The sequence below is a fragment of the Desmodus rotundus genome, chromosome 6 (assembly GCF_022682495.2).
Source record: "Desmodus rotundus isolate HL8 chromosome 6, HLdesRot8A.1, whole genome shotgun sequence".
Classification (NCBI taxonomy): domain Eukaryota; kingdom Metazoa; phylum Chordata; class Mammalia; order Chiroptera; family Phyllostomidae; genus Desmodus; species Desmodus rotundus.
The window spans coordinates 91,781,605-91,801,362 of NC_071392.1; the positions used below are offsets into that span (position 1 = coordinate 91,781,605).

General features: G+C 57.2%; 1 protein-coding gene across 4 annotated transcripts in view; it reads left to right on the forward strand.

The window, feature by feature from the left end:
* Positions 1-19,758, forward strand: part of DPP6 (dipeptidyl peptidase like 6) — a 508,565-nt gene that overhangs the window by 444,497 nt on the left and 44,310 nt on the right. For all 4 annotated transcript variants that reach the window (XM_045198757.3, XM_024564471.4, XM_045198758.3 and 1 more), the window contains exons 9-10: positions 10,716-10,870; positions 13,107-13,204. In XM_045198757.3, coding sequence (XP_045054692.2) covers positions 10,716-10,870; positions 13,107-13,204 — 253 coding nt within the window. The remainder of the gene's footprint in view (positions 1-10,715; positions 10,871-13,106; positions 13,205-19,758) is intronic.

Genomic DNA, 19,758 nt, shown 5'->3' on the forward strand with positions numbered 1-19,758 from the left:
GATGGAAGTGGCGCACGACAGGACGCATGGCTACAGGACCGCAGGAGCGCAATCGACGGGTGCTGCGGAGCCCCGTCAGACACCGGGCAGCCGACACCCCAGAGCGCTCCCCGAGCCCCTTTCCCGTCAGCTCGCCCCCACTCGCGGCCCCTTCCCGAGGCCACCCCGGTCCCGACCTCCGAGGGGCTTGTCTCCCAACAGACACGCGGGCCCCTTCGAGGCCGTCCCCTTGGGGCGGTTCCCTGAGAGCGCCCAGTTTGTGCTGATGTGGCCGCTGCAGCTCAGCACACCCAGGGTTCCAGTTCCAGAGTCGCCTTCTGGGCCCCAGGAGGCTCTTCCTTGAGGTTTTACTGCCACATAATCCCTGGCCCCTCGGGAGGGTGTCACTGCAGCAGTGGAATGAAGGGGACACTGACCGATGTCCACTGTGGTCTCACCGCCCCATGAGTGGTAGTACCCGAGTGCCCGAGCGGTCAGTGGCAGACCCCCCCGCATGCCCCTCAGAGAAAGGGCTGGAAGTCCCGGCTGCAAGATCCTAGCCCACCGTGGAACTAATCTCCTTTAAAAAATCCGTAAGCAGGGGATTTAAAATATCTTTTTTAGTATCTCCCTAATCAAATACAAAGCTCATTGCTTGGCAATGCAAGTTAAGCTTTAGCTTTAGCAAAAATGCATTGAAAGGAAATTTCTCTTGGAGGCACGTACGCGAAATTGTGTGGGTGTGAGAGCGGCGCCCCAAATGGTTTACATCGGTCACAGCCGGTGTGGCAGCTTAATCGACTTAGTGCCATTTCCCCGGAAGGCTCAGTGCACCAATACCTGGATTTCTGTGGTTGGGGGCCCTGGGGAAACTTGGTTCCTTCCTTACTTATGGAAAGGTAAACTTTAAAGATTGCCTGTTTCTAGTCTGTGACTTAGTTTCATTTCCAGACACTCCCTTTAAAAGAAAGAAAAAAAGGAAAAGGAAAGAAAAACTATTGGGAGGAAGAAGAATAGCCCGGATGGGTGTGCGCAGAGCCAGACTCACCGGGAGCGGCTATTTCAGAGCAGAAACTCTGCTACAGACACAGGAGATGCTGCCGTGGCCGCTCTGTTTTCTGCCCCCAAAAGGATCTTAAGTGCACTGAACATCTCGAAGGTTGAGGGCCGAGGGAGGGAAGGGGTAGGAGGCATCGGGCTGCCGGAGTTTCCAGCCCATGGCCAGGTTCACACGTAGGAAAATCCCCCCACAGTTATAACTGAGGCCGCCAGCGCCGGCGGAAACGCACCCCGGCCATTGGCAGCGGCCCCAGACTGCGGGTCTCTGCTCTCCCGGGCTGGTGGCGACCACACGCCGACATTGTCAGACAAAATGCATATCTTCATTTTCGTCCTGTGGGCAAGCGCCGTGCCATTCATTACACTGAATGTTGATTTTAATATCAGAGTTTAGAGACTGTTTGGTAAGCGCCTACCGCTGCTTTAAGGTTTTCCAGAAACTAAAATGCAGACGGTCCTGGAGGTTTTTGAGAACTCTGAGGACCCTGCTAGGAGCATGCGCATTTGCAGAAGGGGCCCGCGCTGTTGCAAAGCTCCTGATCTGTTAGGCGTGCGGGCAAAGAGGTGGGATGGTCCACGTGTGTCTGGAAGGGTCTTGGTTACTGGAGCCACAGAATTGGGTGTATCTTCCTGCTGTGGCCCTTGGTCTGCATCCTCGCCATCGCTGTCCTATGCGCGAGGAACAGTGGGAGAGCGCAGACCTCTGGGCCTTTAATTTTCTAATAATGACTCCGTCTTCAATGTTTCCGCTGAACCGCTCTTGCCAGCGCCGTGAGGTGCATAATCCAAAATGCATCTCGTTACCCGGGGCTGCGTCGTGAAAGCCGGAGGTCGGTGGGGTCCCTTGAGAAGCACGTCCTTCCCCGCGTGCGTAGGTGCGTGTCCCTGTGTCCCCACCTCCTGAGACGGTGGTGCAGGAGGGTGGGTGCGGCCTTGGGAAGGTGTTTGTGGGGCCTGGAGCCCTCGGGAGTGGAGACAGCAGCTTGAAACCTGTTTACTCAGTATCTGGTTCCATGCAGATGCAACCCCAGGGCTGGCCTCCCACCTGGGCTAGTCCAGAGGTGAGAGCTACTTGGAAAGGTGAGGGCACCTGGGGGCAATGCTTGGCTGGGAAGGTGGCAACAGCAATGGTCACCCAGGCTCTCGGGCGTCCGGCTGCCCAGGCAGGCAGCATCTATGGACAGGTACCAGAAGGGTGAGCCCATGAGGACAGACGCATTCTGCTGGGCCCTGGCTGGTCCCCTTGTCTCCCAGTCCTGTCTTCCTAGCACATCCCCCCCCCCTGCCACGATCCTGAGTGCCATCTGCTCCCTGGGGTCCCAGCCCCACGCCTCTCTGTCCTCTCTCTGTCCACCGCCCCATCACTGACTGCTGTCATTCCTTTGGGAGCTGCTATGCAGGACGGGGTAAGAGCCATAGACCCTGGAGCCGGGTGCTGAGGGGTTTGTTAGCACCGCGGAAGGAAGGAAGGGAGGAAGGCAGGCAGGCTTGCTCCTTGTCTGAGTGAAGGGGAACTGGTTTCCTTGGAGACTCAGACACTCATCCCAGCCTTTGCCCTTTGGCTCCTAAACCTGTTTGTCCCCCTCTTGGGGCCCTTCCCCTCCCCCCCATTCTGAAACCCTGGTCTGGAGGAACTAGGTCACTCTGAGTCCCCTCCTTCTTCCCCGACCTTTTTGTATTTAAATGTCAGGGCGCTAAACACACAGAGAGACTGCAGGGAGTCGGAATTCACGCTGATGACTCTATAATGAAGTCTTTACTTCTCCTCACATCTACCTAGTGGGTGGGCGGGAGGAAAGGGCCCCAGCTGCTCCCCCGGCAGGCGATGTGGGGGACACAGCACGGGGTGTCACTTTATCTCCACCCCCCTTAAACACACACACCCCTCAGGTGTGCACTGGGAAGGAGTTGCTCTCCGCCCCCTGCTGACACCCTCTGCTTCTCTCTCTTTTACCCCCTCTCCCTTCCTTTCTCTGCCATGCGTGTGCGGAGGGCGGCCGGGGAGGTGCAGGGGGCGCAGACAGCTCAGCCTCTTCCTGGCGTCTGTCATAGCAGCTTGAACTTGGAACCACAGAGACTCGGGCCTGGCATTGCTTCTGGAAAGGAGGACTGTGAGGGACAAAGATTCGGGGAGCTGGGTTTCAGGCTGTTGGTTCACCACGGGGGAGCCTGTCCGGGGAAGGCCAAGGGGACGGCGCCGGGTTGGGGTGCCCTGACGGGACTCCTGCACTGGCCAAGGTCAGACTCGACCACAGGAGCATGCGGCTCGGCCCCCAGACGCATCCCAGAGCCCAGGCCCTGCTCCCGCTGCTCAGCCCTCGAGTCCAGCCTCCCAGCGCCCAGCAACCCACCTGAGGCTGAGCGAGGCTCGTCTGCCCAACAGGCAACAGAATCCCAGTGCTGCCCGGTGGCTGCCGGTGCCCAAAGCAGAGCTGACCTTTCAGCTCTCGTCAGAAAAAACTCCTCCTGGCACCCTGTTCTTCTGGCAGGAATAAGTGGGCCTGGCACTGGTTTTATTAAGAGAAACCCAAAAGCTGTGTGGGGGCCAGAGCTGCAAAGCATTGGGGTTTTAAACAGAGGTTCCAGCGATGGTGCCCAGCCAGGGGCTCACGGGTCACTTCTGGACAGAAGTGGGCTCTTGCCAGACCTCAGGACAAGACTGCCAGGGCTCCCAGAAACTTCAGGGGTGTCCAACCTTTTGGCGTCACTGGGCCACACTGGAAGAAGAGTTGTTGTGGTCCACCCATTCAATACATTGTGACACATCAGAAAAAAAATCTCATAATGTTTTAAGTGAATTTACAATTTTCTGTTCATCTGCATTCACAGCCGTCCTGGGCTGCACACGGGCCACAGGGTGGACGCCCCTGTATCTAGGTCAACTCTGCTCAGCACCCGTGTTCTTTTCGGTTCTTTCCTGCACCCGGCCCCACCGGTCCTAGCCCCACTCCCAAATCCCTGTGCCCACACCTCTGGACGAACAGCAGGTGTGGGAGGGATTTGCATGTGACAAAATCTGTCCCATAAGAAAGAAAATCCAAGACGTGGCCGTGAGCCCTCCTTCCATCGGCGACGATATTCAAGTCCCCACTGAGCGCCCTGCATCTGTCCCTCACCCTGAAAACACAACGTGGGACCCATCAGGGGTGGGAGACAAGGGGGAGGACGTGGGCCCTCCCCCAGGCGCATGCCCGCTGGGAGCTGAGACTCCGTGGGAAGCAGGTCTTCCTGGTGCCGCCGGGCGAGAACCGTGCCCTCGGGCACCAAGGCGGGGTCGTCCCGTGAAACAGGTGCTTTAAGATCCAGGCCTGTCTTCGAGCAGTTTGCATAATGCAGGGGCATTGGTCCAGATCCCAACTGTACCCACGTCTTCCCCATGACTGAGACACTTTTGGCAGAATGATGTATTTGCACCCGGAAATGAGAAAACCAAGCAACCATTTATTCACTAATTAGCTAATTCCGTAAACAGTGTCTTCCCCCAGATGTCCGTCTCTCAAGGCTCCACCAGTACAGGTTCCCCATCTCTTTTCCCAGGGCTGTTGTTCATGGCACGGTCCCGGCCGGAGCGCTGACGATGAGACCATCTGTGTCTCACCCCTGCGTCAGCACATGAGGGAAGACTGGGGGCATTCCGGGCATCCCCTCCCAGGGCACGGGAGGCAGGCCCACGGCCGCCCACATTCACCCACGTTGTTGGACACTCCACACCCCAGGTCTCCGGCCTGTCCGCCGGCCTCGGCATTGAGGAGAAGTGGGTGGGGATCTGGAGCCCGTGGGACATGTGGATAGAAGAACAGGTCTCAGCCATTGGCCACCTCTCCCCAAAATAATCAGTGTGCCCGAAACTCCCCTGCATCACTAAGCCAAATGAAGTTTCCTTGGGCTCTTCAGGGAGCGTAACAGGCTATTGATGGCCCATTCAAAACCATAAAGCCAGAAATGAGGGTGAGATTGGCATGCATGGTGGCTATGGCTGAATTTGGGGGCATCCAGGTCTTCTTGCAGTTGAGTTGTCTGCTGTCCCCACTCAGTCACGGTCATTCTACCTCCAGGACAGGAAGTGGGGACTGGGCCTCTCTCTGTATCCTCGGGATTTATATAATGACTTCGGTTTCATTGTAGCATTGAACTGAGCCAGGAAAAAATCATCACTAAGTGGAAAGTAAGTGGAAAGGGGAATTGGAAACTGTGTAACAGGAACCTTTCCATAGGTAGGGGAGACTGGGGAAGCGGCCTTTGTTGAGTCTAGTTCAGGGAGGGCGGGATGGGAAAGAGGAACGGTGCAGGGGGTGATGCTCCGGTAGCAACAGGGAGGGTGTGAGAGACAGACAGACAGACAGACAGAGACACAGAGAAACACAGAGACAGAGAGGGAGACCAGGGAGAGGGGGCACAGACAAAGGTAGATTTCAGCCCCGCTGCTCAATTCCCACTGAAACCCAAGTCTGAGGAGCTAACGTTTGTTTCCCCCAATGTCACTGTCTTCAGTGACACTGAAATCCCATCCTCTGCGTAGGAGAATAACGAGGGACCCGTTCTCCCCAATGGTGTGTGGCCTGGTTGCCTTTGAGGGGCAGGTGGATTCTCAGGGAGCCACCACATGTCCTACCTGGGCCCGGTGGAGGGCCTTGGGCTGCCTACCCCACAGAAGCAGCTTCTTGAAAACTTCCTGCTTAAAGTAGGCAGCCACAGAGAGAAGCATTTGTCACCTCACCCCCCTAGTATGACAACAAAGGAGAACAGCAGGATGAAGGCAGTAGGGTGAGTGCGTGGAGAAACTGCCCCTGAGCAGTAGCCCCCAGGGGGCCACAAGGAAAATCTGTCCCAGCCATCCAGGCGAGAACCACAACCGCCCCCCCCCTCAGGGCACTCCCTCCTGGCCAGCAGTGCGGGGTGGATGCTGCCCCCTGGTGGCCGCCACGCACATGGGGCTGCGTGCTTCAAGCGCTCAGGTACTGCTGCTTCTGATGAAAATGAGATGCAAATCACAGTGCGCTGATTGGCCATGCGCTGCCTGCATCACCAGAGAGCAGCTGCACGTGCCTTCTGCTGCACACGCGCCCAGTTCTGTTTTAGCGCCACCTCACGCCCTCTGTTTAATTCTGTTCTCAGCACCTCCGTTAAAATATGTAGCGGCAGGAAAAAGGCAGCAGATGCAAGTGAGAGTAAATCTGATTTTCCGTATTTAGAAGGAGGCCATTTATTTCTGAATACAGATCTATCCAGCATGTTATTTATGTCTTTTGCGATTTTCTTGGGGTGCTTTGATGGTCTCCAGTAGGCCCAGCACGGGGACACGGGGGGCAGGCACTTGTCAGCAGGCAGCAGCCTCAGGGCTGTCGGGCGTCCAGCGTGCATCTCGGCCCATCTCCCTGCCTGCGTTCTGTTTTGACGTATGTCTGGCCTTGTTCCAAGATGACAGTTGGCGATAGTGGTGTGACTCAGGCAGAGGGAGCCGCCAAACAGCCGCCTGAGCTGCCAGACTGCGCAAAGCGTCGCGAGAAACCGGCTAGGTTCTGGGTTCTGGTTGGCTGGGCACACCATGTCCTGGTGCAGCCGTGAACCAGCAGTTGGGAGACCACACCTGGCTCTGCCCCTTGGTCCTGGGCTTCTGTGTCAGGGACTCGCCTCCTGGCGACGGTCTCCAGCCCACCACTTCTCAAAGCCGGGGTGGGCGTGACGTCGCCCCCGGAGTCCAGGCAAGGTTCTGACACGTCCTGTGAGCCAGTTTCCAGCGCCCCTGGGCCTCAACTCCTGGCTCTGCTCCTGGGCAGGCTGACATCGCCGGGATCGGTGTGACAATTCCCAGAGTGCCCCGGGTCTGTACAACTGGCAAAAACCCTTGATTGGCATGGCCAGTGGGGATATTTCACAATGGCTGGACCACCCGTGGAGGTTCTGACACATGCGCTGGCCTTGGAAACATTTGGGGAGCACTTCCAGTTGGCACAGCACTTTTGAAGGGCGATGCATGGTCAAGGGCGCCACTCTGTTCCGCGGCAGACCTGGGACAGAGTGGCGCCCTTGATGGGCCACTCTGGGATGGGCCGTCTGGGCCTGACGAGCTGGGGCATCTGAGGGACCACAGGTGAATCGTGAGACCCGTCGGCTACCGCGTCCAAGGCGAGGGAGAGACGTGGGGGACAGGAGTGGCCCCGGCCCATGGGACTTCCACCTTGGCTGTTGTTCATCTCAGTTTAGTTCAGCTCAAGCCACAGACTGAGCGCCTGCTGTATACCATGCCATACTGTGCTGGGCGCTGTGCCTTCCCCCCGGGACTGTTTCCCAATGGATGGGAGCAGCTTCTGGCTCACAGGGACTGACTGTGTCCATGGGGCAGGAGGCTTCTGGGGTGCGTCGCCCCTGGCAACGGCGTGGCTCCCCTTCCCATTGAGGTGTTCACGTCTGCCTCCCACAGCCCTGCCCAGATGCTGAATCTTGTGAACACACCTGTGGAACTGCAATGTCGTCCCATAGTATCAGGTTGCTAAAGCTACACAGCAGGAGTACATGGGTGGCTTAGGGGACCTTGGTCACTGCTCAGTAATCAAATGGCCACCGAGGCACTGGTGTGCAGAGAGGCACCAGGGTCCCCTCTCCATCTGTTTCTTGGGTACAAGCGGAGACCATGGCCTGTGCCAGGGAGGGCACCGAGCATGTAAGGCCCCACCTCACGATGCTCACCGAGTCACTGGTCCCCGCGTTAATTCCACGAGTTACCACCTCAGGCAGTAGATGGCCACCAGGGCGGCTGTCCTCAAAGGAAGGGCAGGGATGATGTCCAATGAGTCATCGCCTGTCACCCCCGTTCCCTCGGCTTCACAGGTGCAGCCGTGTTTGAGAAAGTGCTACCCAGCTGGGGTGCACGGGCCCCAGTGGGGAGCAGGTAAAACTCATGTCCTGGGCACAGCCACCTCACCCCTGTGGCCTGAGGTTCAGTCCACGGAGCTAGTCCAGTTCCAGGTGACGGCCACCGGCCCAGGAATTCAAAGGTGGAGCCACTGGGGACGGCTGTCAGGCACGGCTCAGGCCTGACCACTGGGATTGGCCAGGCTTTGCATTCTCCGTTTTTCCTGCATCTCTCCCACAGCCTGTGGCTCCCCTGCCTCCGCCTCCCCGCCATCCCTCCTCCTTCACGCAGAGCTGCGGTGCTGCCCCCTGCAGGCAGGATGTGTCTGTACAAGTGGAACAACCGAACAAACAAAAATTAACAGCTTGACGCAGCTGAGAATAGAAACTGTTCCAAGGGTTGTTTTTAGTTTACAGTCAATTAACCTTCCTCTTAGAAAAGCAACAGTAACAACCTGCCCTGGCCAGGTGGCTAAGTTGGCTGAAGGGTCGTCCCGTGCACCAAAAGGTTGTCAGTTTGATCCCCAGTCAGGGCACATAACTGGGTTGCGGGTTCAATCCCTGATTGGGGCACATACGGGAAGCAACTGATCCGTGTTTCTGTCTTGCTCTCTCTGCCTCTCTCCCTTCCTCTCTCTCTAAAATCAATAAAAACATAACCTCGGGTGAGGGTTTAAAAAAAAAACCTTAAAGCCTAATTTCCCATTTGATCCACATGGTTTCTGACCCATTATTTTTAAAATATGTTTTCACTGATATTAAGAAATAAATGCGCAGAACAGCTCCAGCCGATCACAGCGACGGCCGCTCTGTCAGGGTTCTGTGCTGAAAACACGTATTATGATGAACTTTCCTGTAATGCGTCCTAAGGGGAAATATGACGCCTATCATAAGATGTTTAAAATAAAACCAGGGTATAAAGGAAATGTTACCTATCATTTCAAGGCTATAATTTTGCTTTCTGGTGAAAAATTCTAACTTTCAGAAGAGGGCAAAATAAAGTCAGCACTTTAAGAAAAAACCCTTCATAAATACAAACTGCGGTATCTCTCCGTTGGTAGTTAGTGATTCTTCAATTAAAATTTTAATTTCAGAATCTCAATCATTTTAACTTTCCTGTGACTATTAACGGGCTGATCAGCTTTGGCAAAGTACCAGGAAGAAAATATAACTGTCTGAGGAAATTAAAAATCATTACAGGGTTGCTAATACACTTTGCCTCAGACACTAAACCAATCTCTGTACGGATTATTAAATTAATATCAAGGTCAGAGTAGAATGGCGGATTTTTCCCCTTTTGTAAATTGGACACGTTTCAGGAGGTGAATTGAAAACAGTGTTTGGTTGGTCCCACGACACCGTGGCAGGCTGCCGAGGGGCTGCCGGAGCCCGGGCCACTGGCATGTGGGGGTAGAGTGGGACCGGAGGATTTGCTGTAGATGGATGTCCCCGCGGCCCCGCCCACATTCCTGGCCACGCCCGCTGGCTCTGACGTCAGAGGCGGGCATCGGAGCAGTGGTGGACGGAGGTGAGCAAAGCAGAACCAAAGAAGAAACCAAAGATAAATGTCACTTCTCCCATCGTTTTCCGCAGCCCGCCCCCCCCCCCCCCCCCCCCCCCCCCACTTCACGCACTAGCTCTGCCTCTTGAGCAAATCATTTCACCTTTCTTTCCCTTTAATTTCCTTTCGGGGGGAAACTGTGATGATGAGCGCGGCTGCCGGGAGTGGCCGTTTTCAGGATGAAGGAGGAAGTTATTGACACGGGAACCCACACACTGAGCCTGCGCGTTTTGATAGGAGGGGGGCCATCACGCTGCTCCCCGGCCTGCGTGGCACCTTTGTTTTATGTACCATTTGCCTTGGGTGGGCTTGCCCTACCGTTCCCACCTAGCCAATTTTCTTTCATTATCAAAAAGAAAGGAGCCCTGGCAGGGTTGGCCAATGGGTTGGAGGGTCGTCCTGTTCACCAGAAGGTTGCGGGTTCGATCCCCGGTCGGGGTGCATACGGGAGGCAACCGATCGATGTTTCTCTTTCACATAGATGTATCTCTTTCTCTCTCTCCTTCTCTCAAAAAAAAAATCCATAAACAGGCCCTCAGGTGAGGATTTAAAAAAAGAAAAGACAGTGAGGAGGACTTGAGTGTGGGTTGTTTGTTTGGGCTGTTTTGTTGCAGAAGAAACAGAATTTTTGCCAACGCTTTCATAAATGACCCATAAATGGGCAGTGCTTCTTGGCTCAATCATCTGTGTGCCCCCCGGGGCTCCCGTCCCCAGCTGGGGCCCTGGAGGGAGGGGCGGGCCATCGGCTCCTCCTCTCTTCTCCAGTTCCCCCAACCAGAGAGGGTGACCGATTAGAGGTCATCCTGTTAGCGACCCCCCGGAGTCACCGGGCAGGAGGCCAGATGGCTTTGCAGCAACGCCCTCTTGGCCACTGCATCACTAGGGTCCAAGCTCATTACCATTTGAGCCTCTCTGCTCTGTCAGCTGGGCCCCCGACTGCGCACCTGCGTAGCCCCCCGCTGACACGCGTGCTGTGATGACAGGCGATGGTTCCCGGCCCTTATGGAGAGGAGGCACTGGTGCATTTGTGGGTAACAAGTCCTCACAAGTTTGTGGGTATCGGGTGTGAGGGTGCTGAGCTTGGCATCAGTGCCGCGCACTCCCCGAGCCCCCTGGCGGGAGGGCAGATGCAGGGCCCAAGGGACAAGCCTCTCACGGCTGCAAAGGTGCAGTGTCCCCGGCAGTCACCTGCGGACGAGCCTGCACCTCACAGGGTCCCGACCCCTGCGTTGACCGGTCACATCTCTGCTCTGCTTGCCCTCAGAGGAGATCCTGAAGACCCACATCGCGCACTGGTGGTCCCCGGACGGCACGCGGCTCGCCTACGCCACCATCAACGACTCCCGCGTGCCTGTCATGGAGCTCCCGACCTACACGGGCGCCGTGTACCCCACCGTGAAGTCCTACCACTACCCCAAGGTAGGCGCCGCCCCGCCCCTCCACTGCCCCACCGTCCCACATGGGGGGCTGTCACCCTCAGACGTGTCAGCAGCCACTCTGTCCACAGATGCGGGCAAATTATTTCCCGTCACATCACACTCAGTCCCTGTCGACTGAGTTCAACTTCTTGGCACGTTTACTTCTTTTTAAATAACTGAACTGCTGTTAATCCTTGTCTGAGCTTCATCTGCCTCAAAGTAAGCACATTCCCACCACCTGCAGTTCTGGGAGACAAGCACTCACAGGCCCCCCCCTCGGGACATGCTGTCCTCTCTCCTTCTTTAGGATTTGTCTCCGGGGAGGCCTGAGGGTCCTGCCTGCCCCTGCACCCTGGGTCCACACCGGGCTGTTCTGCGCTCGGTCACGTCTGGCCAGTAGTGTGTCTACCGGCTCCCCAGACCGGGATGCTGACACAAGGAGCCTGCGAGGACACAGAGCAGTGGGCAGGACAGGGGCCAGTGTCTGACCCCCTTCTGTTAGCGAACTAGAGTAACATGTGCCAGGGGAGGGACGCGGCTCCCGTGGACACTCATGGCTGCGATAGGCGGCCCCTGGCCCCTGCGCCCACCTGGTGACAGCGTGCACTTCCCGCGGGGGCCGCCCCTGACGGGCTCCTCCAGCCCTGCCAGAAAGCACTGAGCCCTGCTCCCCACACATCGGATGGCAGCTGGGGTGTGCCAGCCAGCCTATGGCAGCAGGAGGGACAACAGTGTGCAGGTGCGGCCAGCCAGGTGCAGCGGGGGAGACACCTGGTGTCTCGGTCAGCTCCAGCGGCTAGAACGAACATGACAACAAACCCAGAGGCTTGGGCAGGACTGGAGGCCGGGAGTCCACAGCCAGGCTGATGGTGTGGCCGCGCGCTGCCAAGCACCCTCCTCCAGGCCACACTCACACCCACACTCACACCCATCACACGCATGCACACACACATATACACACCATGCACACACACACCACACCAGACACAGCCACACAATCCCACACCACACCACCCACACGCATATTCACACACACACACAACACACTCACACTCATACACACTGAGCACCTTCACTACAAACACACATCACACTCATACCAAACACTACACTCACCACACACACTACACTCACACACTCAGGAACATGTGCACTCACATTCACACCCACACTCACACATACACACACTCATACACTCACACACCACACACATATACACACACATACCACACACTACACCACACACGGTACAAACACACACTCACATTCACATGCACACTGACATACTCTGCTCATTCACACAGTAACACTACAAACACACACTCACACACCACACATATACACTCACATTCTCACTAACACATATACACATGGGCATTCACACTCACACACACTCACACACTGCACACACCACACACTACTGTCATCACCCGGGACGGTTTCTTGGGTGAACCCTTGTAGTAGGGTCCCTTCAGTCCAGGGCTGATGTCCTTAACCTCACGGTCCGCCCTGGGACCGGGGCCCGGAACCCAGACCTGTGAAGCCCCAGCTCACTCGGGGTTGGACGCTTTGTGTGTTGACAGAAAGCTGGCCCATTCTAGCCGGCAGAATTCAGACAAACTTGGCCCCCTAATGCCTTCTCCCGAGTCAGAGCCACGGGCTGGCAGGCCATCTGACTGTGCCCACTCAGGGGGCCCGTCTCCTCCCACACACTGGCCATCTTCCTCTCGGGGAGCAGAGGAAGCCAGGGCAGCAGTCCGGTCCCCCGTCCCGCTGACCAGGCTGGTGCATCCCGTCCCCAGGCCGAGGGAGCAGGGGGTGAGCAGGGAGGAAGTTCACTTCCATTCAAAGGAATTCGTCTTCCCCGCTGCTGGGCCACGGCCGGCATCAGTAATGCTCTCCACTTCCGGAAGTTTCTCTCCTCCTCCGTGTCTAGTTTCTCTCCCACCCCCTCCCCGGTGGTTAATCGAGTGGGGCTGACAGATGGGGGCAGGGGCGGGGGGTGCAGAACAGTGAGGATGGCATGGGATCCCTGGGCAGAGCAGGGCTTGGCTACCTTGGCCACCTCCAGTGCTCATGTCCCGGCAGCAACCATGTGCCCTCTGCAGGCTCTGCTCCTCAGCGTGGAGCTCCAAGGTCCCCGAGCCTCTGACCGTCCTGGGAAAGCCTTGCAGGACTCAGGCTCTATCCAGGAGACAGGCGGCTTCCTCATGTCCCTATCCTTCTGTCCTTCCCAGGCTGGCTGTGAAAACCCCACCATCTCCCTGCATGTCATCGGCTTAAACGGACCCACCCACGACCTAGAGATGATGCCTCCTGACGACCCACGCATGAGGTCAGCTATGTTAGAAAGCAGTAATCATTAGAGGAGTTATTAGGGTCGCATTTGCATGGTCTCCGATGTATTTTACACCCAAGAAAAAGCTAAGTGTCTGAAGTCTTCCTCATGTTTTACACATCAGTTTCCTGGGAACAGAACGCCAGTCATACCTGTCCTACCATTTCCCACCGACGCTGGGGGTCCGTTCTCCTACCCGCTCCCAGAAGGGGCCCCGGAAGACCGCACGTCTCCAGCAGGGGGCGCAGGACACGGTCTTTCCCAGAAAATCCGCACCATCAGACTTTCTGTCTCTGACGCCCCATTTTCGGAGCATGATTTTAGGGCATCGCGGTCCCCTGCTGGCGCCGGGATCCGAGCGAGACTCCTGTTCCGGGAGCCAGCCCTCCCAGATGGCGAGGCAGCCACCGCGTGGCCGGGGGAACATTCTGACACAGATAACTCCCCTGCTGTCATGCAGGTCTCGCTTAGATGGATCATTTCTTGAGCAAAGCAGTGGAGTAGCCTCTCTCAATGTGAAGTGGTCTGAATATCAGTTTTGTCTTGTCCCGAGGCTCAAGCTGCCTGGGGATGCAGTCACTTCCAGAGCCCACCGAAGTCGTCGCGAAGCCGCACTGGTGGGAATACCCATGGGGAGGCGGGCAAGAGGAGGGTGTGGGACTGGTACCAGAGCCCGTGCATTCAGAGATCCCCATGCATCCAGAAACGGGCCTGTGAAGCCCAAAGTGATTCCTCCTGAGATTCGGCAAATGGCCCAGATTTTGCCACAACTCTAGCCTGGGTCTGCTATCCAGTTCCAAAAACCCTGCGTGATTAGTAGCTTCCAGCAACGTCTGGAAGGGCAGGCTCCACCCCTCGGGCTGCTCCAGGGGCCCGGCCCAGACTGGATCAGGGAGCCCGTGGTTCTGCCGGTCTTTTGTGAACCGTGTTCTGCCGGTCTTCTGTGAACAGCCTCTGGTGGTGACGTCCACAGTCAGACCATCCGCCCACGTCCCTGAAGCCAGAGGTCCCTGTAGAATTCCAGGGGGCTTTTCAACCCTTCTTTCCTCGGCAAGATGTAAAATGCGGTCAGGCCCTCAGGGGGACAGACCAGCCTTCCGTGAAGGGCGGCCCATGCCTCTGTCCCTGCCCTGGCAGCGGGTCCCCAGGCCTGACTTCCTTATTGCCCCTCCTTGGGGATGGGCCTTTTGTGGGCACCGGTCAGGGGGCCCAGTTGACTTGGCTGGTGACATTTGTGCCAGGATGGAAGACACATTTGGCGTGTTCCTCTGTCTCCTCTCCTGGCGATCCACAGATGCCGTCTCTTCCCCGCAGCCTCCTGGGGCCCCGTCCAGCACACTCTCTGAATTAATACAGAAAGTCACCTGGAAAATCTAAGCCATCTGTGCGAGTTAATTGAAAATCTCGTTTAGTCAATTTAGTGGGGCTGTTTCCACAGGCTTGATTAGCTTCAAGGACAATGAAAAATTAGCCTCCCTGGGAGCTTGTGGTTCGGTCCACTCACTCTCCCTTCCTAAGCTAATGGTGATGATGCCTTTTCTCTGCCACCTAAGGCCACCATAGGTAGCAGTCACCCTTTGTCAACCCCCTTCTCTGTCACACACCCTGGGGGCTTTTTCAAGGTGAGCACAGATGCATCTGAAATCGTAGCCCCCTGGGATCGGACGTGTATGGTGCACTCATTATCGGCCAACCGTTGGACGGAGAATTCCGTGGGGGAGGAAGCAGAGAGGTGACGATTCGGGGGGCGATAGACTGGAAGAAATCGTTCCGAGCAGGTGTGAGGAGGGCCGCGGGAAGCGTGGGGGTGGGAGAGGGGGCCGACCTTGGCTGCAGGGTGCCGGCATCGTGGCTCAGAGCAGTGTTACACCATCGGCATTTCGGGCCTGGAGACTCTACCGTGAGAAGATCCTGTGCATTGGAGCAGCATCCCTGGCCTCTGGCCAGTGGATGCCAGCAGTGCCCTTCCTGACATATGACCATCACACCTGTCCCCAGTCATCACCCTGTGTCCCCAGATTGAGGACCACTGGTTGACAACGAGGGGTCTCAAGTCAACCGTCTGGGTTCAGATCCCGGTCTGGTCGTGGTCCGGCTTCCGCGTCTTCATCTGTAAAGTGGTGACAAGTAACAGTAGTAAGCGTGGATCCTCTCACGGGTGGTTGTGGAGATTGGAGGAGATGATTCGCTCAGCACAGGGCTGGCTCGTGGGAGCAGCCCGTCGCGTGGCTGTGGAGGCCACCTGTCGGCTGGCACCTCTCCTTTCAGGAACTCCGTCCCGCCCTGTCCTCAGAGCCTCTGGGTCCCCCACCCGCCTGCCCACCCGCCAGGTCTGCTTCCACTGGGCAGACTGACCGCCAGGCAAGCATGGGCCAAAGACTGTGTAATGCTCACCAGTTAATAAGGTGTCAGAACCAGTCCAAGGGGCATTTGAGAAGCTAGCTTGTAGGGACAGCTTGACAGAGAAAAGTCAGGGGAAGGAAGTGTGCTGGGCAGTGGATGCAACAGGGCCCTCAACTGTGAGCTCTGGTGGGGTCTGACCCCCCTGCCAGCAGAGACGCCAGGCACTGGAAGCCACACCCAGTAACCTCTTCTGCCTCCTTGCGGGTTGAGGATAAATTTTCTGACTGTCTCGAAATGGCATCCTGAACAGATGCCCCCAGAAAACCCTCTAAACGGGGTCAGAGTGCATGCACCCTCTGCTCAGAAACGCCCTGTGCTTTCCCGTTAGGCTCAGGGAAAAAGCCAAACTTCCCACCTTGGCCTAAAGCCCCGTCTCCCTGCTCGGGCCGCGCCAGGGCTCTCTGCCACCTGTCCCTCGGATGCCTGTGCTGGGTTGCCCTTTCTCAGGTGCTTTGCCCAGGGCTCCCGCTGCACACGGGCCCCATCGATGCGCTCACAGCTCAGCGCCCACTCCTTGCTTCAGTTTTCTTCGGAGAACGTACCCAGCAGGGGCGTCTGCGGGCTTCATTCCCCGAGTCCTGTCCCACCCACCGCCCCCGGAAGGGAAAGGCCGCAGGGCGAGGCAGGGACGAGCTGAGCCCACCTTTGTGGGATGGGCAAATTGACTTAACACACAGCCACCAAAAAGCCTGACGTCATGGATTCTTGAAGACTGAGACGTCTTTGGTTGCCCTGGTCCAGGTCTGAGACACGAACACCAGAAACTTTTAGCCCTCCATGCCGTCCTGTCATTGGATGCAGAAAGCTGGGGGGAGACACACTCGTCTCTCCACCCACCCGGCTTCCCGCTGCGACGCCAAGAAAGACACGAGACAGAAACAGAGGGTTTATTAACGCCTGCGGCCCACGTCAATGACAGTCAGTCGAAGCAGCTCAGACAGCATCTTCAAGAGGAATGATACATTTGTAGAGAATTAGTGGGATGAAGGGAAGCAGCTCTCTGTTTCCAAGGGCGCAGACTGTGGGAAGGTCACTGGCTGTGCGGAGGGGACCCGGGAAGGCTGTGTGCCAGGTCCTGGGGCGCAGCTCCGGGCTCCAGGAAAAGGAGAATTTGCATCCGGCCCGTGGATGGAAAAGGGGGAGCTGCTTCTTCCTGGCCTTCAGCGCAGCTTCGCTGTCGTGTCCAAAGGCGCATTTGGGGGTGATGTAGTCTGGTTTCCGTTGATGCTGATCTGAAAAAGAGAAAAAGCAGACGCCTGCTCTACGCAGAGATATAAACAGGAAGGAGACAGAACCAGAGCCCTCAAAGGCCTGGCCAGGGACAGGCGACAGACAAAGAAATACATAATATTAAACAAACTCAGTGTGACAAAGCCCGTACCCTTCTTTTAAGGCTTTGCGGACGGAGGAGCAGTCCCATCTGGGGGCAGCGTCCGGCGGAGGAGGGTCTGCTGGCATGCACGGGACTGGGGACACAGGGTGTTCTTAAAGCTCCTCGCGTGCCCCTGCAGCGTGGCCACGGTGGACAAGCCCTTCTCAGTGGCGATAGACCCACCTGAGATGGAAGGACTTCCACGTTTTCGAATGTCCCCGCCTCCGCCCCTGAATCTGCTCTCCTGCCGACGTATTTCTAGTCCCGTCTTTTGTGCTCATGTTACGGACTCTGGGAAGGCGGCTGTTTCCTCTGAACAGGATTTCCGGGTTTTCTTGCGAGCATCTGGGGATGCCTCACACACGCAGGAAGGCTCTCTGTGCCCTCGGAGTGTGCCCTACTGCTACTTCTACCCTCTGCGTCCCAGTGAGGACCTGGCCGCCTTAGTACTCACAGGAGTTTATTTCAGGGGGCAGTTCAAGAAGACCAGCTCGACCAGACAGCTTCCGTGGCCACTCGGGGGTGGGCTTCGTTACCCCCTGGGGCGAGAAGCCACTCGGGCTGCAGGGGTGACCGGCCTTGATTCTGCTGGTCACTGAGAAGGGCGTGCTCAACGTTCCCATTGGTCTCGGGTTCTGGTGCTGGCGTCAGTACAAAGGTCCAGTGCTTTAGATGCCCGGGAATCGGAGCCTACGTACGAGGGCGTCCGGTGAAGAAAGCGTGCTCGACGTGGCTGTGGCCCGTGGTTGAACAGGCAGCCAGATGGTTCTGGAGAGGCTGTGAATAGACACACAAGCCTCGACGCGCTCTTTGGCAGGCTTGTGCGTGGCAGGAAAATTAAAATGAGGTTCCACCTTCCCCGTCCCCATCAGTAAGCCACCTCTCCGGGCCAACAAGCTCTTCCAGCCAGAAACGCCGTGTTAACATTTGGAGATGTCGGTGACGCCCCGGACAAGGTTTTTCAAGGCCAGGTCTCAAGGCCGGGTGAGCCAGGGCACGTGAACTCAAAGGGTGTAAGTGGCAGGCAGGGTTTGCCCCATGGGCCCAGCTGGCACACACAGCCAGGACATGATCTGACGGCGTGTGCAGGGAAACGGGAGCTGTGAAAACCAGCGAGCCCTCGTGGTTTTAACATCGCTAGGTGTGCACTGAGGTGTGAGCAGGTGGGATTCACAGCTGCCACCTTCACACACGTCTGTCCCTCGCCCCTGTCTTTTTCATGGCTTCCTATCTCCAGGACTCTGTTTATGGAAGGGGTCACCGAGTCTCCCCGTGTCCCTTGCACTTCCCGCTGCGCCACCTGTCAAGGAGAAGAAGGGGCCCACAGAGGGCAGGCGACTTGTGCAGAGTCACCGCCGACTCAGGGCTGGGATCCTCGGTGGACCGTCTGTGTCTGCTGTGTCCGCCCCAGCTGCCCCGGCTGAGCAGACCCCTCCCTGCCTACCCAGACATGCCCACTCGTCCTCATCAGCGTTCTGGGTAGCCTATCAGGCTGTAGTTAGTGTTGGAGCTTAGGGTTCGGGGTAGGGCTTTGGGCTAGGGGTTAGGGTCTGGGTTGGGGTTAGTTAAACGTTGTTTTTAATGCTGCCTTTCTCCTCTGGTGACACAGCCTTGGCAAGACGGTCCCACAGACACCCAGCACTGTCATTGCTGACTGTGGCTCTTTCGGGGCAGCCCCTGCCTCTCTGAGTGGCAGTGACAGCCCATTGCCACACGCCCAGGCGGGGGCAAAGAGGGGACCCGTGAAAAAAGGCTCCCATCCCCGTGCACACGTCCTCCGAGGCAGGTGGGCTGTGATAGGACCAGCACAGTGACCCAGGGTTTACCACCTGCACTGGTGCCACAGGCTCGGTGGGAGAAGCCACAGGGCAGTGGGGCCCTGTCACCACGTCTGGTCTGGTTAGATGCTCTGTGTCCCCTCTCTGTTGGCGACATCAGCACCTCCCCATGGGGTGACCTCCTCTAACTACAGTTCACTTTATTGGCATCACGATCTTTCTCATGCCAGTGTCCCTCTCTTCTCCATCAGCTCAGTACTGCCCCCTGTTGCCTTGAGAGACCAGATTCCTCCCATCCTGAGTGTTTGATAGATTTCTCTCTGCGTCCCCAGCCGGACGAGGCAGGCCCTTTGCCCCTTGCCCCAAGGAGCTCCCCGCCCTGCTGCCGGGGGGTTGTCGAGGACGGGGAGGCACCATGGGGTGAGGGGGCTGGCGGCACAGGTCACAGGGGCGGGGAAAGGTTGAAGGAGGGAAAGGTGACCGTGGCCATGGAGGACGTGGGGCCTGGGGAGTCTCTTCCACACCAATTGTCGCTGTTCTTGGGTGGGCCAGAGACACCCGAGAACTCCACAGGGAAAAGCAGGCTGTCAGCTCACCCCGACTGCTCAGCAGGAGAAGGTGGGCATGTGGGATCCTTGGGCTTCATTGCCTGTGAGCTTCCCCCCAGTACACAGCGCACACCCAGCCCCCACAGCGCCCCTGCAGAGGGACTCAGCCGGGACTTGTGGAAGTGCCGCTGTCCTCGGAAAAGAGGGCCCAGCCCCAGGACATAGGCCCCCCACCACGCTAGAGGGGCACCCGCCTGGGGAAGGCTTCCAAAGGCCCCATTCTGGAAAGTTCAGAAACCACGGAAGCTCCTCCAAGCAAAGCTCCCATGTTGTCTGCGCACCTCAGAGCCATTAGCAGCTGAGTACAGTTTAAATGAGAAGGAAAGCTTCGCAAGGCTAAGTCACACATACTGGTTCCGTGTCTCTTGGTTCCAAAGGACAGAAAAAAAA